The sequence below is a fragment of the Ailuropoda melanoleuca genome, chromosome X, assembly GCF_002007445.2.
Source record: "Ailuropoda melanoleuca isolate Jingjing chromosome X, ASM200744v2, whole genome shotgun sequence".
Taxonomy (NCBI): Eukaryota; Metazoa; Chordata; class Mammalia; order Carnivora; family Ursidae; genus Ailuropoda; species Ailuropoda melanoleuca.
Genome location: NC_048238.1, coordinates 53172306 through 53187226, shown reverse-complemented (window position 1 = coordinate 53187226; position 14921 = coordinate 53172306). Strand labels below are relative to the sequence as shown.

The 14921-nt window shown below is 49.3% G+C and overlaps 1 protein-coding gene across 16 annotated transcripts in view; it reads right to left on the bottom strand.

Moving 5' to 3' along the window:
* Positions 1–14921, bottom strand: part of LOC100478758 (NHS-like protein 2) — a 122709-nt gene that overhangs the window by 47037 nt on the left and 60751 nt on the right. For 4 of the 16 annotated variants that reach the window (XR_004622443.1, XR_004622446.1, XM_034649680.1 and 1 more), the window contains exon 1: positions 5494–5511. The exons of 4 other annotated variants lie outside the window; for them this stretch is intronic. Coding sequence is in view for 9 of the 12 variants with exons in the window: in XM_034649680.1 (XP_034505571.1) it covers positions 5494–5496 (3 nt within the window). In the remaining 3 variants the exon portion in view is untranslated. Of the gene's footprint in view, positions 1–5447; positions 5615–14921 lie in introns of those variants that run through there. 8 more of the 16 variants (XM_034649683.1, XM_034649693.1, XM_034649691.1 and 5 more) reach the window with 8 other exon arrangements.

Here is a 14921-nt window from a genome sequence, read left to right as displayed (position 1 = left end):
TTTTTAAAAAACTATTTAGAACAATAACCACAACTGGCCTTCAGGCCACACCTGGACTTTTTGGCCTATCGTTTTGCAAACTCAGTACCTGTTATGTTTTTGTGGAAGGAAGGGAGGAAGGAAGGAAGGGAGGAAGAAAGGAAGGGAGGAAGAAAGGAAGACTTTTTCTAGATTCAAGTTTCCTACAGCTTCTCTCAATTTCAAAGTTCAGGGAGAGTTTATGCCTGGTCAGTGCAGTAGCTTCTTTCATTTGCTTTTTTGGGTATAAGGACATGAAAGTCAAAATCAAAAGTCAACTTTTTACATTTCTCTCTTTCAAAATGAAGCCCAGCCTCCTTCTACTTGGCAACCCTAGCAGTATCATTTCCTGGGGAGCCCGCAGGCCCTGCGAGCAGTGCTCCAACTCACTTGTGGTGACATCCCTTCTCTGCGACGTGGGCTGCCCTAGGAGGAAGGGAGGGACGCCGAGGCCACAGAACCTGTTTCTATAGTGTTTGGTTTGCTTAGTTTGGTAACCTCTTAAACCGCAGAGGGTGGCGATGGCTCAGCTCCCTCCACCCCCTACCCTATCCCGCCCAGCTGAGCCCCACGTGGAAAATCCTAGAGGAGATACTGAGGACTCTGAACTGAAGGCATTAAGGACTCAAATTCTTTTTAGGCCCTGGCTCCCCGTCCCTGGGACTCCCATAACTAGCTGTGGGCTGCACAGTGTGTGTGGGGGGGCAGCCAGCTGTCCTTTCTGCAGGGGTGGGTCAGGAGTCCTTGAGTTGCCTGACACCCCCATTTGGGACCAAGGCACTCATTCCCCAGCTGCCAGAGGTGTTGGCTGATGGCTCACAGTTGGGTCCCCTCCGAGGTAACACCCCTGGCCTGGAGGGCAAGCCTGCATCCACAGACTAGTCAATACATTGGGGAGGGGAAGAGTGTTGGGAGGAGAAAGGCCTAGCTTCCCACGCTCAGTCGGGGCTGTCTGAAGGACCCACCCAGGTCCGCGCTCCTCATGGGATCACCTGAGGTGTCCCGGGCAAGTGGCTTTCAGTTCAACTCCCACTGTTGACCAACCCTGCTTCCCTCACTCCCTCACAGGTGCTGTCCTAGAGGGCAGACCCCAACAACCCTGCATGCAAAGCTTGGTCTCAGCTTCTGTTTCCTGGGGAAGTCAGCCAAGGACAGCCCCTTGCCTTGGCTTCTTTCCTCTCACTGCCCTTTCTCCCCTGATGACCACAATTATGCCAAAGGATAACCCCCACATCTTTTCTGTTGCTATGGCCACTCTCCCAGTCTGCCCTCTTGCATTTCCCAGAGCCAATTTCACCTGGATGTCCATTTTTTCAGCCCTCATTTTAGTATGTTTAAAGCAGAACCTTCTGCCCTTGCCCTAATCAAGCTTCCCTCCTGATTTCTCTGGTAATGCTGCTGCCCTCTCTAGAATCCCAAGCTGGAAACCTCAGCTTGGGCAGCCTCCTGCTTAAAAACCTTCAGCACTGGGGCACCTGGCTGGCTCAGTCAGTTAAGTGCCTTTGGCTGGTGTCATGATCCCGGGGTCCCTGGACGGAGCCCTGCTTTGGGCGCCCTGCTCAGCGGGGAGTTTCCCCTCCCCCCGGGCATGCACATGCATTCTCTCTCTCTCTCTCTCAAATAAATAAATAAAATCTTAAAAGAAAAACAACGTTTAGCATCCTCATGGTGCCTGTGGGCACACATCCATGCTGCCCCTCCTTGCATTCCAGGCCTTCCCCGCTGACCCCGATCAGCCTGATTTCCTGCCAACTCTCTAATACAAGAGTTTGTGACATATTTAGAGCTTGGACTCCTTTGGCAGTCTGAGGAGACCTATGGATCCCTTCATGGAGAGTTTTTATAAGTGTAAAATAAGATACGTAGGATTACAAAGGAAGTCAGTGATACTTAAAGACAGTTATTAATATAGGTTTTAAAATTTGGGCGCCTGGGCAGCTCAGTCGGTTAAGTGTCTGCCTTCAGCTCAGGTCATGATCCCGGGGTCCTGGGATGGATCCAGCCCCTCATCTGGCTCCCTGCTCAGCGGGGAGTCTGCTTCTCCCTCTGCCCCTTCCCCCACTTGTGCTCTCTCTTGCTCTCTCTCAAATAAATAAAATCTTTAAAAAATATATGTTTTAAAATTTATATACTGTAATACATGTTTCATTATTAGCACATTAAGGAGCATGATCGAGTGGTGGGTCCAGTAAGTGCTGTATTTTGAAGTAGTCATGAGTGAAATGATGCCTCAAGATGTCTGCAGCGGTGGTAATGAAATAGAAAAATCTCTGTGGTTCCTATTGGAAACAGAGTCACAGGTACTGCTGATACTACGGTGGGGGTGCTGCCTGCATTCCTAATGAGAGCAAAGGTGCAAAAAGAGGTTAGCGAAAATACGGTTGTCTTTTTTTTTTTCCCATCCAAGTACACAGATTCCTGGTCAAACCCCTTTGTGCTATGGGGAGCCTATGTTGTAGCTCAGGTTGGGAGGTTTGCACTTCCCTGAACACATGTCAGGCATCCTGGTGGACACTGGGAAACTGGGAAACTGACACTTGGGCACTGGGCTGAGTTGGCTCCACTCTCTGGGTGAACTGTCTGGCCAAGGCTGGCCAGGGCTTGGGGTTCTGAGCAGAGTGCCCTGAGCTGGGCAGCTCTTGGGGGATGTCTTCCCTGGCCGGCCTGCCTTTCTTCTTCTCTTCCCTTCCCTTCCCTTCCCTTCCCTTCCCTTCCCTTCCCTTCCCTTCCTTCCTTCCTTCCTTCCTTCCTTCCTTCCCTCCCCTCCCTCCTTCCTCCCTTCTTTCCTTCCCTCCTTCCCTGTTTCCTTCCTTTCTTTTTCTTTTAAAGATTTTATTTATTTATTTGAGAGAGAAAGAGAGAGAGGGAGCATGAGCAGAAGGAGTGGCAGAGGGAGAAGCAGACTTCCTGCTGAAAAGGGAACCTGATGTGGGGCTCTATCCTGGGACCCCGGGATCATGACCTGAGCTGAAGACAGATGCTTAACTGACCAAGCCACCCAGGAGCCCCTTCTCTGGCTTTTCTTTCCTCGGGTCCCAGGCGCTGTCCAAGCAACATTACATGAGTCCACTGGCCCAGCCAGGATCACCCAGGCACCAGGCTCATGGGGTAGCTCACAGTCATCAAGCCAACGTGTAGTTATGGAGCCTTGACAGGTGGGACTCACTCAGCTCGCAAGCTTACAGGGGGCACCCTACCCTTATCTTGCTGTTAAATGTCCTGCAATGTGTGGGACAGTCTTGTACAAAGAAGAACTGTCCTGCACAAAATGACAATCATGCCCTCGGTAGGAAACACTGGGCAGGCGTTCTATAAATGTTTGCTTAGTGCTTTAGTGGTCCTTCAGTCCATCGACGGGCATTTCTCCTGACTCCTTGCAACCTCCCCTGGCCTGAAATCTCAGCGACCTGGACAGCTAGCGCTGGGGCTGACTAGCAGATCTATAGGATGGTGAGAGGTGTCCCGCCCCCCACCCCGAACCCTCCACCGTGGCCAGTGTGGTGATCGGCAACAAATTGGAGCTTTGTCAGGCCTGGATCTTTGCTGGATCAAGAGGAGCTGGGCTTAACAGCTGCCACGAGGGGAGACAAAGGCCAACAGGCAGCTGCTTTTAGTTTCCTCCCGGTGCCTGGTGGCCTGGGCCAGGGTGGCTCTGTCTGTGAGAAGGAAGGCTCGTCCTAAGCCTTCTCTGCCTTGGAACTTGAGCTGGGCAGTGGGCACTCCCACCCAGGTTAGGAGAAGGTGCCGGCTCCCACTGCGCCCCTGTGGGGAGGTCATTTCCGGGGAGGAGCTGCCACGAATCATCCCGCCCTTCACCCCCTTTGCTTTCCAGGAGCCAGCCTAGTCTCCTAAAAATACCCAGTCCCTATTTCCCAGGCCCAACCGCTCCCGGAAATGCCCGTATCTGTGATTGGCGGAGGAGTGTTTGTTTCTGTTACTTTGACCCGTATTCCGGTGAAAGGGATTAGTCACTTCTTGCTAAAAGAATATTCTTCCAAATTACATCTCTTAAGAATAATGAAGACTAATAGAGGGCTACTTATTATAGTGCTTCATACTTTATAAAGCACTTCGTGTATTAGGTTGAACCATACAAAATTGCTGATATTCAACTGTTTCAGGGCAATTTCATAGCGTTCAACCTGATACTTTTTTTTTCATTTATGCCTTACCACAATCCCACATGGTATTTTTAGCTGCATTTTACAGAACAAAGTACTAAATCTCAGAGAGGTGAAATGACATAGATAGGGAATAGCAGGGCTGAGACTTGAAACCAATCCCCACGCTCTTGATTTCGAGGTAGGATGAGTCAGCCCAGACGACCCCAACTGCAGTAACATGAGGAGAGGCAAGGCTGTGAGACCACTTTCCCAGCCTATGCTCAGGAATCTCCTGACTGCTTATACTCCTCACCTGTTCTTAGTTAGTGGAGATTAGTGGGAGCCTAGGTGCCTGGAATAAAAGGCACTGAAGTGACGATGTGAGTTTTAGAGCGCTGGGAGCACATGGTACATGTTAATCCATTCATCCACCCAGCCACCCATCTACTTTATCTGTCCATCTGTCCGTCCGTCCATCCATTCATCCAGGAGAACTCTACTGGGCAGCTCCCACGTATGTGCCAGGCCCTACTCTAAGTGCTAAGCCACCAACATTCGGGGAAGAGTCCTAGTCAGCAGGGGTTCCACCCTTTGGCCAGTTGGGGGAGGGGGATAGAACAGTAGAAGCTGGGGTGAGGCCACCATGTGCATATGGGATTATGATGTGCCGTGAAGCTGGTCTGTCTTCCTAGTCCTTTTCCGTTGGCCCAGGCTTGACTCTCTGCGAGTGTCCAGCTTATGCGCCCAGGCAGAAAGCAGCCAGGTGCTGCCCGGTGTCTCAGGAGTCTGATACTGCTACGAGTTTCTAGGCCACAGGGGCGGAGGAGGCAGGAGTCAGAATGAAAGAGGAATGTTGATGCACCACCCTGATACCACCACAGGGAAACTGGGGGTGAGCTGGTAAAGAGGGGCTCCTTCCCAAGCTGCCATAGGAAGAAATTCCTCTCTTTTGCACCGGAGTCCACTCGGAGCCCTTGGCCCAGCCCACAGCCCACAGAACCGGGTTTGGTTCTTGTGGCTGGCTGGCAGATGATGGATAAGCTAGGGTAGGGCCTGTTTGGAAATCAGTCGGGCCGTGGGCATGTGGCCACCACCTTTGCCCAGGGACAGCATGCTGCCCTTCAGGGGATAATCACATTTCTCAGCTTCTTGCCAACCCAGGGGCAAGTGAGCCCTCAAGCCCACTGTGGAGTCCAAATGCTTCCCAAACCTGGCCAGGCTCAGGCCAGGCCCAAACTGGTTTCCCTGTCCCTAGTGCTGTCTGGCCACTTGCCTCCTCCCACACTGCCAGCACCCATCCAGGTGCTGGCACCCAAGCTCACGCACAGCCGCCGCGAATCCCCTCGCAGTCCACGATCGTGTCCGCGCTCACCATTCAACGCCCTGGGCTGTGCTGCCATGGCTGCCACCACTGCCGCCGGAGACCGAGGCAGCTATGGGGCCACTGGTTAAGGTCTTGCAGTTGAGTAAGCCACGGTGTGGGTTCCTCCCACCACACCCTCCCCGACCCCAGCACCAGGCTTTCCTCAGAGGGCCATTGCCACACCACTCTGCTTTTGAAAAAAAGGAAATGGGGCATTGGGTGTTGAGTACAGTCAGAAGTACGATGAGAAGCTGTGAACAGAGGCACCTCTGGAGGCAAAAAAAGAGTGGGGGAGACGTGGGACAGGCTCCAGATAATCACCTCCCGAGAACTCAGGACTTTCCTTATCTCTGCAGCCAGCAGAGCCAGAACCCACGATGGCTGGGGGAGGAGGCCCTTTTGTGCTTGCCTCAGCTGTTCTGTCATGGACCTAGCCAGCATGCAGTGACTTCATGGGGGTCCACACACCATGGCTCCAAGAGGCCCCATGAGTTGCTCGGAGTGGTGAAGTTGAGGTTTTTTGTCCTCAGCCTTTGCCCTTCTAATCCATTCCCACCCACCACAGACGTGGGGCCATTTTGGACCTCTGCCTCCTAGACCTCCACTGTCCAGTGCAGTAGTCACCAGCCACTCGTGGCTCTTAAGCACTTGAAATTGGCTAGTCTGAAGTGAAATGCGCTGTAAGTATAAAACGCACACTGGATTTTCAAGGCTTAATATGAGGGGCGCCTGGGTGGCTCAGTCGGTTAAGCGTCTGACTCTTGGTATCAGCACAGGTTTTCATCTCAGGGTCATGAGCACAAGCCCCGGGTTGGGCTCCACACTGGATGTGTAGCCTACTTAAAAAACAAATAAATAAAAATAAATAAAGACTTAGGGGCACCTGGGTGGCTCAGTCGGTGAAGCATCTGCCTTTAGCTCAGGTCGTGATCCTGGAGTCCTGGGATCGAGCCCCATGTCGGGCTCCTGCTCATCGGGGAGTCTGCTTCTCCCTCTGCCCCTCCCCCTGCTCCTGCTCTCTCTCTCTCAAATAAATAAACAAAATCTTAAAAAAAGACTTGCTATGAAACAAAGAATGTAAAATGACTCACTCATAATTTTTAATATTGATTTCATATTGAAATAGTATTTTTGATATATTGGATAAAATGTTATATGTCATTAAAATTAATTTCATTGTTCTCTTTTTACTTTTTACAGTGACTGCTGGAAATGGGGGATACTGGTGCAAAACTGGCAAATTAGTGAATAAAATAAAATCGTCCAAAACAAATTCATGTATATATGAGCATTTCTTTTTAAAAAATATTTTATTTATTTGTCAGAGAGAGAGCAGAAGCAGAGAGAGCTACAGGCAGAGGGAAAAGCAGGCTCCCCACTGAGCAAAGAGCCCGATGTGGGACTCAATCCCAGGACCCTGGGATCATGACCTGAGCCAAAGGCAGACTCTTAACCTTCTGAGCCACCCAGGCGTCCCATATATGGGCATTTCTAAATGTATAATATTGGTGTATTATACATGTGTAATGTATAATAAAGGTGGCATTTCAAATCATTGGGGGGGAATGTGGCTATTACTACAAAATTCTAAATTTCATAGGTGGGTCACATTTGTGGTTCACATTCCATTTCTACTGGATAGTGCTGGCCTGGACTTTCTATTTCAGTTAAAGGTCCATCAACAGGGGATGGGTTTCACACACCACAGAGGAGCCATCCAATGGGATGCCGTGCAGCCATTATGAAGAACGAAGTAGAACTCTATGAGCAGAACCGGGAAAACTTCAGAATGTTATTGTTAGGTTTAAGAAAGAAAAAAAAAAGAACAAGGAATGGCCAGCATGTACAGTATGAATCTCATTTGTGCACATAGAAAGGACACAAGGGGCGCCTGGCTGGCTCAGTCAGCGAGCATACGACTCTTGATCTCAGGGTGGTGAGTTCAAGCTCCACGTTGGGCGCAGAGCCTACTTAAAATGTAAACAATAAATAAAAAAGAAAGCACACGTATGTTTATATACATTGAAGAGGTCTGCAGACACACAAGTAACTGTTACCATCGATGGCTTCCTGGGGGGGAGGAGGAGGGGTTTGAGAGGGAGAGGAAAGGACTCTGACCTGTACTTTTCACTTTAAATCCTCCAGTACTATTTGAGGTTTTAACAATAAATGTGGTATTTTTTTTATAAAAATAAAACTTTACTTATATTTTGTTTATTTTAAAGATTTTATTTATTTATTTGACAGAGAGAGAGCGCAAGAGAGCGAGCACAAGCAGGGGGAGCGGGAGAGGGAGAAGCAGGCTTTCTGCTGAGCAAAGAGTCCGATGTGGGACTTGATCCCGGGACCCTGGGATCATGACTCGAGCCAGAGGCAGATGCGTAACAGACTGAGCCTCCCAGGTGCCCCTATTTCATTTTTTTAAAGATTTTATTTATAAGTAACCTCTGCACCTAATGTGGGACTCGAACCCACAACCCAGAGACCAAGAGTCACATGCTCCACCGACTAAGCCAGTCGGGCACCCCTTTCTTATATTTATATTTTGCATGTTGGAATGGTTTCTTGTAGCAGTTTATATAATAGTACAAAAGTATGAATGGTTTTCAACAAAACATCAGAGTTTCTCTTACTCTTTTCACAGTTTTATTCCTACTTGCAAACACCCCTCTCGCCTTCCTCTTTCTTCCCCCACCCTTTTCTGCACTCTTCCATCTTCACCTTCTCTTTCCTGTCATCTTCAAACCCACAAAGATGTGTGAATGGAGAGCCAGAGCCTTGCGCTTCTGCTGGCTCCTTGCTGAGCTTCGACCCGAGGCCTTGGTATCTCTTGCTGGCCCTGTCTTCCTGTAGAGGAGGAAGGCTGGACGGACGCCGCTAGGGACTGTGGAGACAGAAACCCCCCAGGGGGAGTACACCCCACCATTTCTGCCCAGCACTTTGGCTCCCTTCCTGTTAAGGTACGACTGCTGAGAAAGAGATGAATAAGAACTTAGGAAAGAAAATGTGCATGCGATTCTTTTTTTCTTTCCTAGTTCAGGGATGCGTGGAGGCAGGGCGAAAGCAGCGGTCTTCGGAGGGAGGGCTTGATCCCGGTTTGGGAAACCAATTTCATCTGCCATCTGAAGCTAAAAATCACTAAGAGGGTCAAGTGTTTTGAAAAAGAGAACTAAAGAGGTTGGAGAAAGGGGGGGGGGAAAGTGCTCCAGCTTCTGGGAAACAGAACAAAAGATTTGTTTGCTCCAAGGCAGATGGGAACCTCAGTCCTTAGAGTTTAATTGAGAGAGGAAAAAAAGACAAGAGGTCTCACCTGATTGTCAAGCAGATAATAGCTTTTGGAGGGTGGGCCTGCTAGGAAGGAGAAATGAAAGCCCTGTTGATGTGGGTTGGGGACGAGTGGTGTGGGAAAACAGCAAATTTTCTTTCACCAATCGTTCTCAATGCAAATGGAATAAACCGCTTCAATACAGAAGGGCCTGGAATGTCTATTAGAACTTCTTTTTCATGGAGAGATGCGCTCCCCTGCCCCCCACGCCCTTCAAAATGTTAAGGACCTGGCAGTGCAGTAAATAACCAAAGCACTGGACTGGGGGAGTCAGGACATGGCTCTGGGCCCAAACTGGCAAAATATGACAGTGCATCCTTGGTGTAAAATTCCTCTGAAAACTCTGAAGCGTGGTTAACTAGTGTTAGGAAACCCAGCCTTGTCTTTGGCCCTTCCCATCTCCCCATCGCCTTTTGGGCTCTCTTCTAGCCTCTCAAAACCAGAAATACTGAGCCAAAGGTCTGAAGGGAATACAACTTAAGGAACATACACTGGTCCCTGAACAGATCCCGCAGATCGAAGGGTTGCAATCTTTGCAATGTTCAGTGCACTGCTCGACCAAAGGGAGGAGAGCAGACATGCAGCCTCCACGTGGTTTCCCTAGCAGCCTTGGAACTGTCTTTCCGGCTCCAGTGGCCCAAGCCCTGGCATACAATTAGCTAAACTACTCGCCTCCTCCTTGCTGCCAAACGTCAGTCCATCAGCGAGATCCATTGCTTCTGTCTCCAGAACAGATCCAGAATCTGACCACTTCTCACCAGCACTGCCACCAGCCCAGTCCAGGTTACCATGGCTGGCAGAAGCCCAGAAGGGCCTCCCTCTCCATCTCCCAACCTCTCACTCTACACGGCAGCCAGAGTCAACTTTCACAAAGAGAAACTCTACCCTATCTCTCCTCCGTGTGGACCTTGGGTTGGTGATTCTTTGGCTAATGTTTGCTGATCCCCCCTGGGCTGTATCCCTTAGGCCTGGCCTCATGCCTGGCAAGTGGCCAGCACGTATTTGTTAAATGAAGGAATGAATTGTAACAACTAACATTTGGATGGGCTTGAAAGGTTAACACCTCATTTGATGCTTGGAAAAACCCTCTGTCGTGGGTATTGTTCTCATTTTACAGAGGAGGAAATGGAGGCCCAGAGCATTGCCCAAGTTGACAGAGTTAATGCAGAGCACAGAGCTGTTGAAAGTCAGCATGTGGGGGTCAAAACCTATGCTTTTCTTGCTTACACCCTCCCTTGAGGGCTATAGGGGTGTGGAGGGGCATAGAGTCCAGAGGCACTTGGAGGTTTCTTGGCTATATAAGGGGCCACTTTGCTTGGGCCTTTGGGACGCAGGGGCAGGCCCTGTGGGGATTCCCTGCCCACTAGCGAGGGCAGAGTGAATTCTAAATCGGCCTTTCCTGGATGACTTAGACAGCTACTATAACCACAGTGACCTTATTTTCTGAATCTCAAAGCAGGATTCTTGGTCCGACAAACAGAAGCAAATACTCGAAACTAGGACTTTTCTGGAAAATCCAGGGCACAGAGTTGCTGTTCTTGTAACATATGGCAGCTACATAATGGGTACTTCTTAGCTAATTCTGACCCAGCCACCTCAGTCTATGACATCTCAAGAAGATTCCTTTAAAAAAAAACTGTTTTCTGGGCCTCCTGTTTCTATGCACCAAATTCTTTCCGTCCACACTTTTTGTTTGTTAAATTACTTCCCTACTCTCTCTTATCTTTGCTGTTAACCACTTTCTTCCTGGTTTGCCTCAAAGAGTCTCTAGATCCTTCTTGCTCACGGATGCCACAAATGATTGAAAGAAATAATAAGCAAAAGTGCTTGGGGACCATGGCAACAGGGGCCATGGCAACAGGGCCAAGCACCGAGGACAGTCCTTTCTACCCTTCCTAGTTTCTGTTTTAGGCCAAGTGCTGCTCATAAGGTCTGATGGTCCCATTTTGTCACCTCATTAGAGTAATGCTGCTGGCCAGAGGCAGCGTGGTTCCAGAAAGCGCTTTGCAATGCTGCTGCTTCTCACTGTACCCAGGCTGCAAAGGCGGACTCATGGTAAAGGCTGTTGCCAAATCAGAAGTGTATCTGACATTCGCCCCCAGCACTCATCACACTCGGTTGGAGTGTTCAAGAAGCTCCAGACAGCCAGGCAGGCACCAGCCTTAGAGTGACAAGAGAGAAAATTGAGTGGTCGTCCTCTTGGGCCTGGACACTGAGAATCATAAATCCATTCCAAGGGTTTATACTGGAGTGTGGGAAAGAAGGGGATTCTCAGTGAATTGGGGTGCAAGGTCTCTTCCCATACAGGTTATGGGTCTCTCTGATGTACTTGTACGGTGCCCCTGAACAGAAGGGTGGGCTCCAAGAGGAAACTCTGCCCTGCTTTTCTTTTTTCTTCTTTTTTTAGATGATGAACCATTTCAAGCATACAGAAAAGTATTAGGAACAAACACATTTCCTTATATTTGCCCCAGAACGTTTTCTTTTCTTTTCTTTCCACTTTTTTTTAAGAGAGAGCAAGCATGAGCAGGGGTTTGGGGGAGGGGCAGTGGGGAGGGAAAGAGAGACTCTCAAGCAAGGCTCCATGTTCCACATGGAGCCCTATACGGGGCTCGATCTTACAGCCTCAAGATCATGACCCGAGCCAAAACCAAGAGTCAGATGCTTCACCGACTGAGCCACCCAGGCGCCCTGTGGTTTGCTTTCTTCGCTCACCTTTAGGTCTGTGAGAGATACTCATGTAGATACCGGTAGCTCTGGTTCGGGCATTTTCATTTCATCGTGTGGATGTACAATAATTTCATTTATTCTCCCGTCGCTTCTCAACTTTACTGCTCTCGTAAACAAGGCTGTTGTGAACACTCATGATCGATGCACCACTGTTCACCTGCATGAGAGTTTGTCTAGGATATAAACCTAAGAGAGCAATGGGCAGGGGGAAAGGTGGACGCGTAAATTGTTAAGCCTTTTTTGAGGGCGCTATTCTGGTATGTATCCGAAGTAACTGTTCACACACTATTTGATCCAGTAGCCGCACTGGCATAAAGCTCTGCTAGGGGAGTAGTCATACATGTACACACAGATGTACGAGACCGGAACGCTCACTGCCACACCGTTGGTAATGGGGGAACCCGGAAACCTTGTCTGTTTTGTTCACCTCTGTAGCCCCAGGCCTGGCCTCATGCCTGGCATGTAGTGGGCACTTATTTGTTGAGTGAAGGAATGACTTCTATTTTATTTTTAAAGATTTTATTTATTTCTTTGCAGGGGGAGAGAAAGCACGAGTGGGGGTGGGGCAGAGGGAGAAGCAGGCTTGCAGCTGAGAGGGGAGCCCAATTTGGGGCTCCATCCCAGGACCCTGGGATCATGATCTGAGCCGAAGGCAGGCGCTTCACCGACTGAGCCACCCAGGCTCCCACAATGAATGAATTTTAAGAACTAAATCTCAATACCCATCAGTGGAGAGATGAATCACCTGTGGGACACCCACCCTAGAGAATACCTTAGCCTCTGGAAGAAAGCCGCGTAAGGAGGCTCTTCCCCAGGAGATGACTGGCAACTACCTATGTATTAGATGGAGATTCCTTCCCTACTGCCACATGGGGTCCTGGCCGGAACCCCGTGTCTGCAGGGAAGGTGCCTTTCCCAGCAATCAATTCCAATCAAAATAGAGAAATAGCCCAGGGAATAAAATAGAACTCAGGTGTGGCACTATCAGAGCGAGACGGAATTTGTAGTATTTGAAAGGAATGTTCGCCAATTGATCAGATGCCTTGCCTTGTCTCAAAGCTAAAGGACCAGCAGAAAGGAAAGAAAGAAAAGGCTTTTTTCCTTTGGTAATGAACATCAATAAGAGGAAGTGTTGGAGGTGACTGGTGGGATTTGACTTGAAAAATTCAAATGTCATTTACTGGGAGCTTAGTGGATAAAGCCAGAACGTTTAACTTTTTATTTTATTTTACTTTTTTTTACTACTTATTTATTTATTTATCTATCTATTTATTTATTTTTAAATATTTTATTTATTTGAGAGAAAGAGAGAGAGAGAGAGCACAAGTGGGGGGGCAGAGGGAGAAGCAGACTCCCCGCTGAGACGGGAGCCTGACTGGGGACTCAGTCCCAGGCCCCTGGGATCATGACCTGAGCTGAAGGCAGATGCTTAACCGACTGAGCCACTCAGGGGCCCGCCTGCATTCTTCTCCATATACCACGCTGCCCCTCTACATTCGGAGACAAGTATATCAGAAACCCAGGTAATTAATTTGCTAAATTTGGCCTTTAGCCTAATGGACCAGAAAGGACTCCTACAGTACTCTGTGTGCCTGCCTCACCTGATAGGACCCTTGCGAACAAAGTGGATAGAAGTGATTCCCTGATTCTGGGCTCCTATTTACTCATTCGATGATGAGTGGCTACTCTGTGCCCGGCACTGGACTTTTGGTCGCGACTGAATGGACGAGGGGGCCCCCGAGTCAATGGTAGCCATCTTCAGCTCGGACCGAGAGTGCCCAGTGGTCTCTGACTGTTCCGCAATGAGGACCCAGAATGACAAGGACGTTCCAGACTTCAGAGTGACCAACTGACCCCATGAGAGTCCTTTCCTGGGGAATGCCATGTGTCATATTACGTATGGAGGAGTGCATGCAGTAGGGTGGCCCAGAAGCCAGGAGCTCCCCAGGGAGATAGCACTAAGCAGAAGCCATGAGGAGTGGCCAAAGCAAGGCCACAGGGAGCGGCAGGAGAGGCTGCGACAGAGATGAGTGGTAGAAGTGGCAGACATGGCGTTTGGCTAGTCCAGCGCTCCTGAGGCATCAGGTGCGAAGGGTAACGGCTGCCAGAGATGGCTTCCTCTCCTTCACTTACACGTGACTCCTGAGACTCATGCCCTGCCACCCAAGGACACTTAAGCACATCCTTGTCCTTGCAACCTGGAAGAGGCCTACCAACCTAGAGTCTCGGGAATCCGGACCCTGCAAGAGCTGTGCATCACAGGTACTGGCCTGGCGCTTCTGAGCCCGGGTCTTGAGTTCCATATCCCGTCCTCTCGGTGTGTGCATGCGAATGTGTGGACAATAGGAGAAAATACATTTTGCTGGAGGCCCAGTCTCCAGCAGAATGCCATCTAGCCTTCCCAGTCCTGGCTGGTGATGCACATAAGGTGGTTCAGAAGAGGATCTGTGTGGAGCTGGAAGAGGATGGCAGGAAACCAAAACGCCTCTTTGGCAGTCAAGGACCTAGGTTGTGTGGGGTTGCAGATCACGAGTCTTTCCTGGGTGCCCCCAGCTACCTAAGTTCTTGGGGACACAATGTTTGTGAAGTTATTCTGCCATCGGGCTGTTAGGAGAGTGTCAACCATACTCACGGGGAACAACTGGGCAGTCGCTGTCTTCCCTTACCACACTCCTGCGCAACCACCTCAGGTTCTTCCCGGCTTCCCCAGTGAGGTTGAAAGGTTTTGTCATGTGCCACGATAGCGAGAGAGGGTACGGAGCAGCAGGCATCTCACACATGGGCCAGTAGGAGGGTCGCCTGGAACAACTTCTTTGGAGGGCAGTTTGGCCTTATGTGTCAAAAATCTCAATGCACTTTCCTTTTTACCCAACAATGCCACTTTTAGGAATTTACACGGGAGATGGAGTGCACAGGAAGATACAGGAACAAAGATATACATGGCAGTACTACACGTAATGGCTGCGTACTGGCAATAACCCCTTTCGACAGAAGATAGGTTCGATAAATTGTGGCATGTCTATTTAGAAGAATCATGTAGCCATGATATGTGCATATATGGAATGTTCTCTCTTTCTTTTCCCCCTCCCTCCCTCTCCACACACACACACACACACACGTGCACGTGCATACTCTCACACACGTATATGCATAGACAATTTCTAGAAGGACACACAGGAAACTGGTAATCATGGATGCCTCTTGAGAGGGAGGCTGTTAAGGCGGGGAGAGGAGTTAGGGATAGGCAGGAGAATTACTTTTTTCATTAAATACTCTTTTATACTATTTAATTTCCCTTGTTACATGCATATGTTACTTTAAAGACATAAAAGTGAAAAGAAAAAGCACAATTAATTGCAGAAGTCTTCATCCATAGGGGATT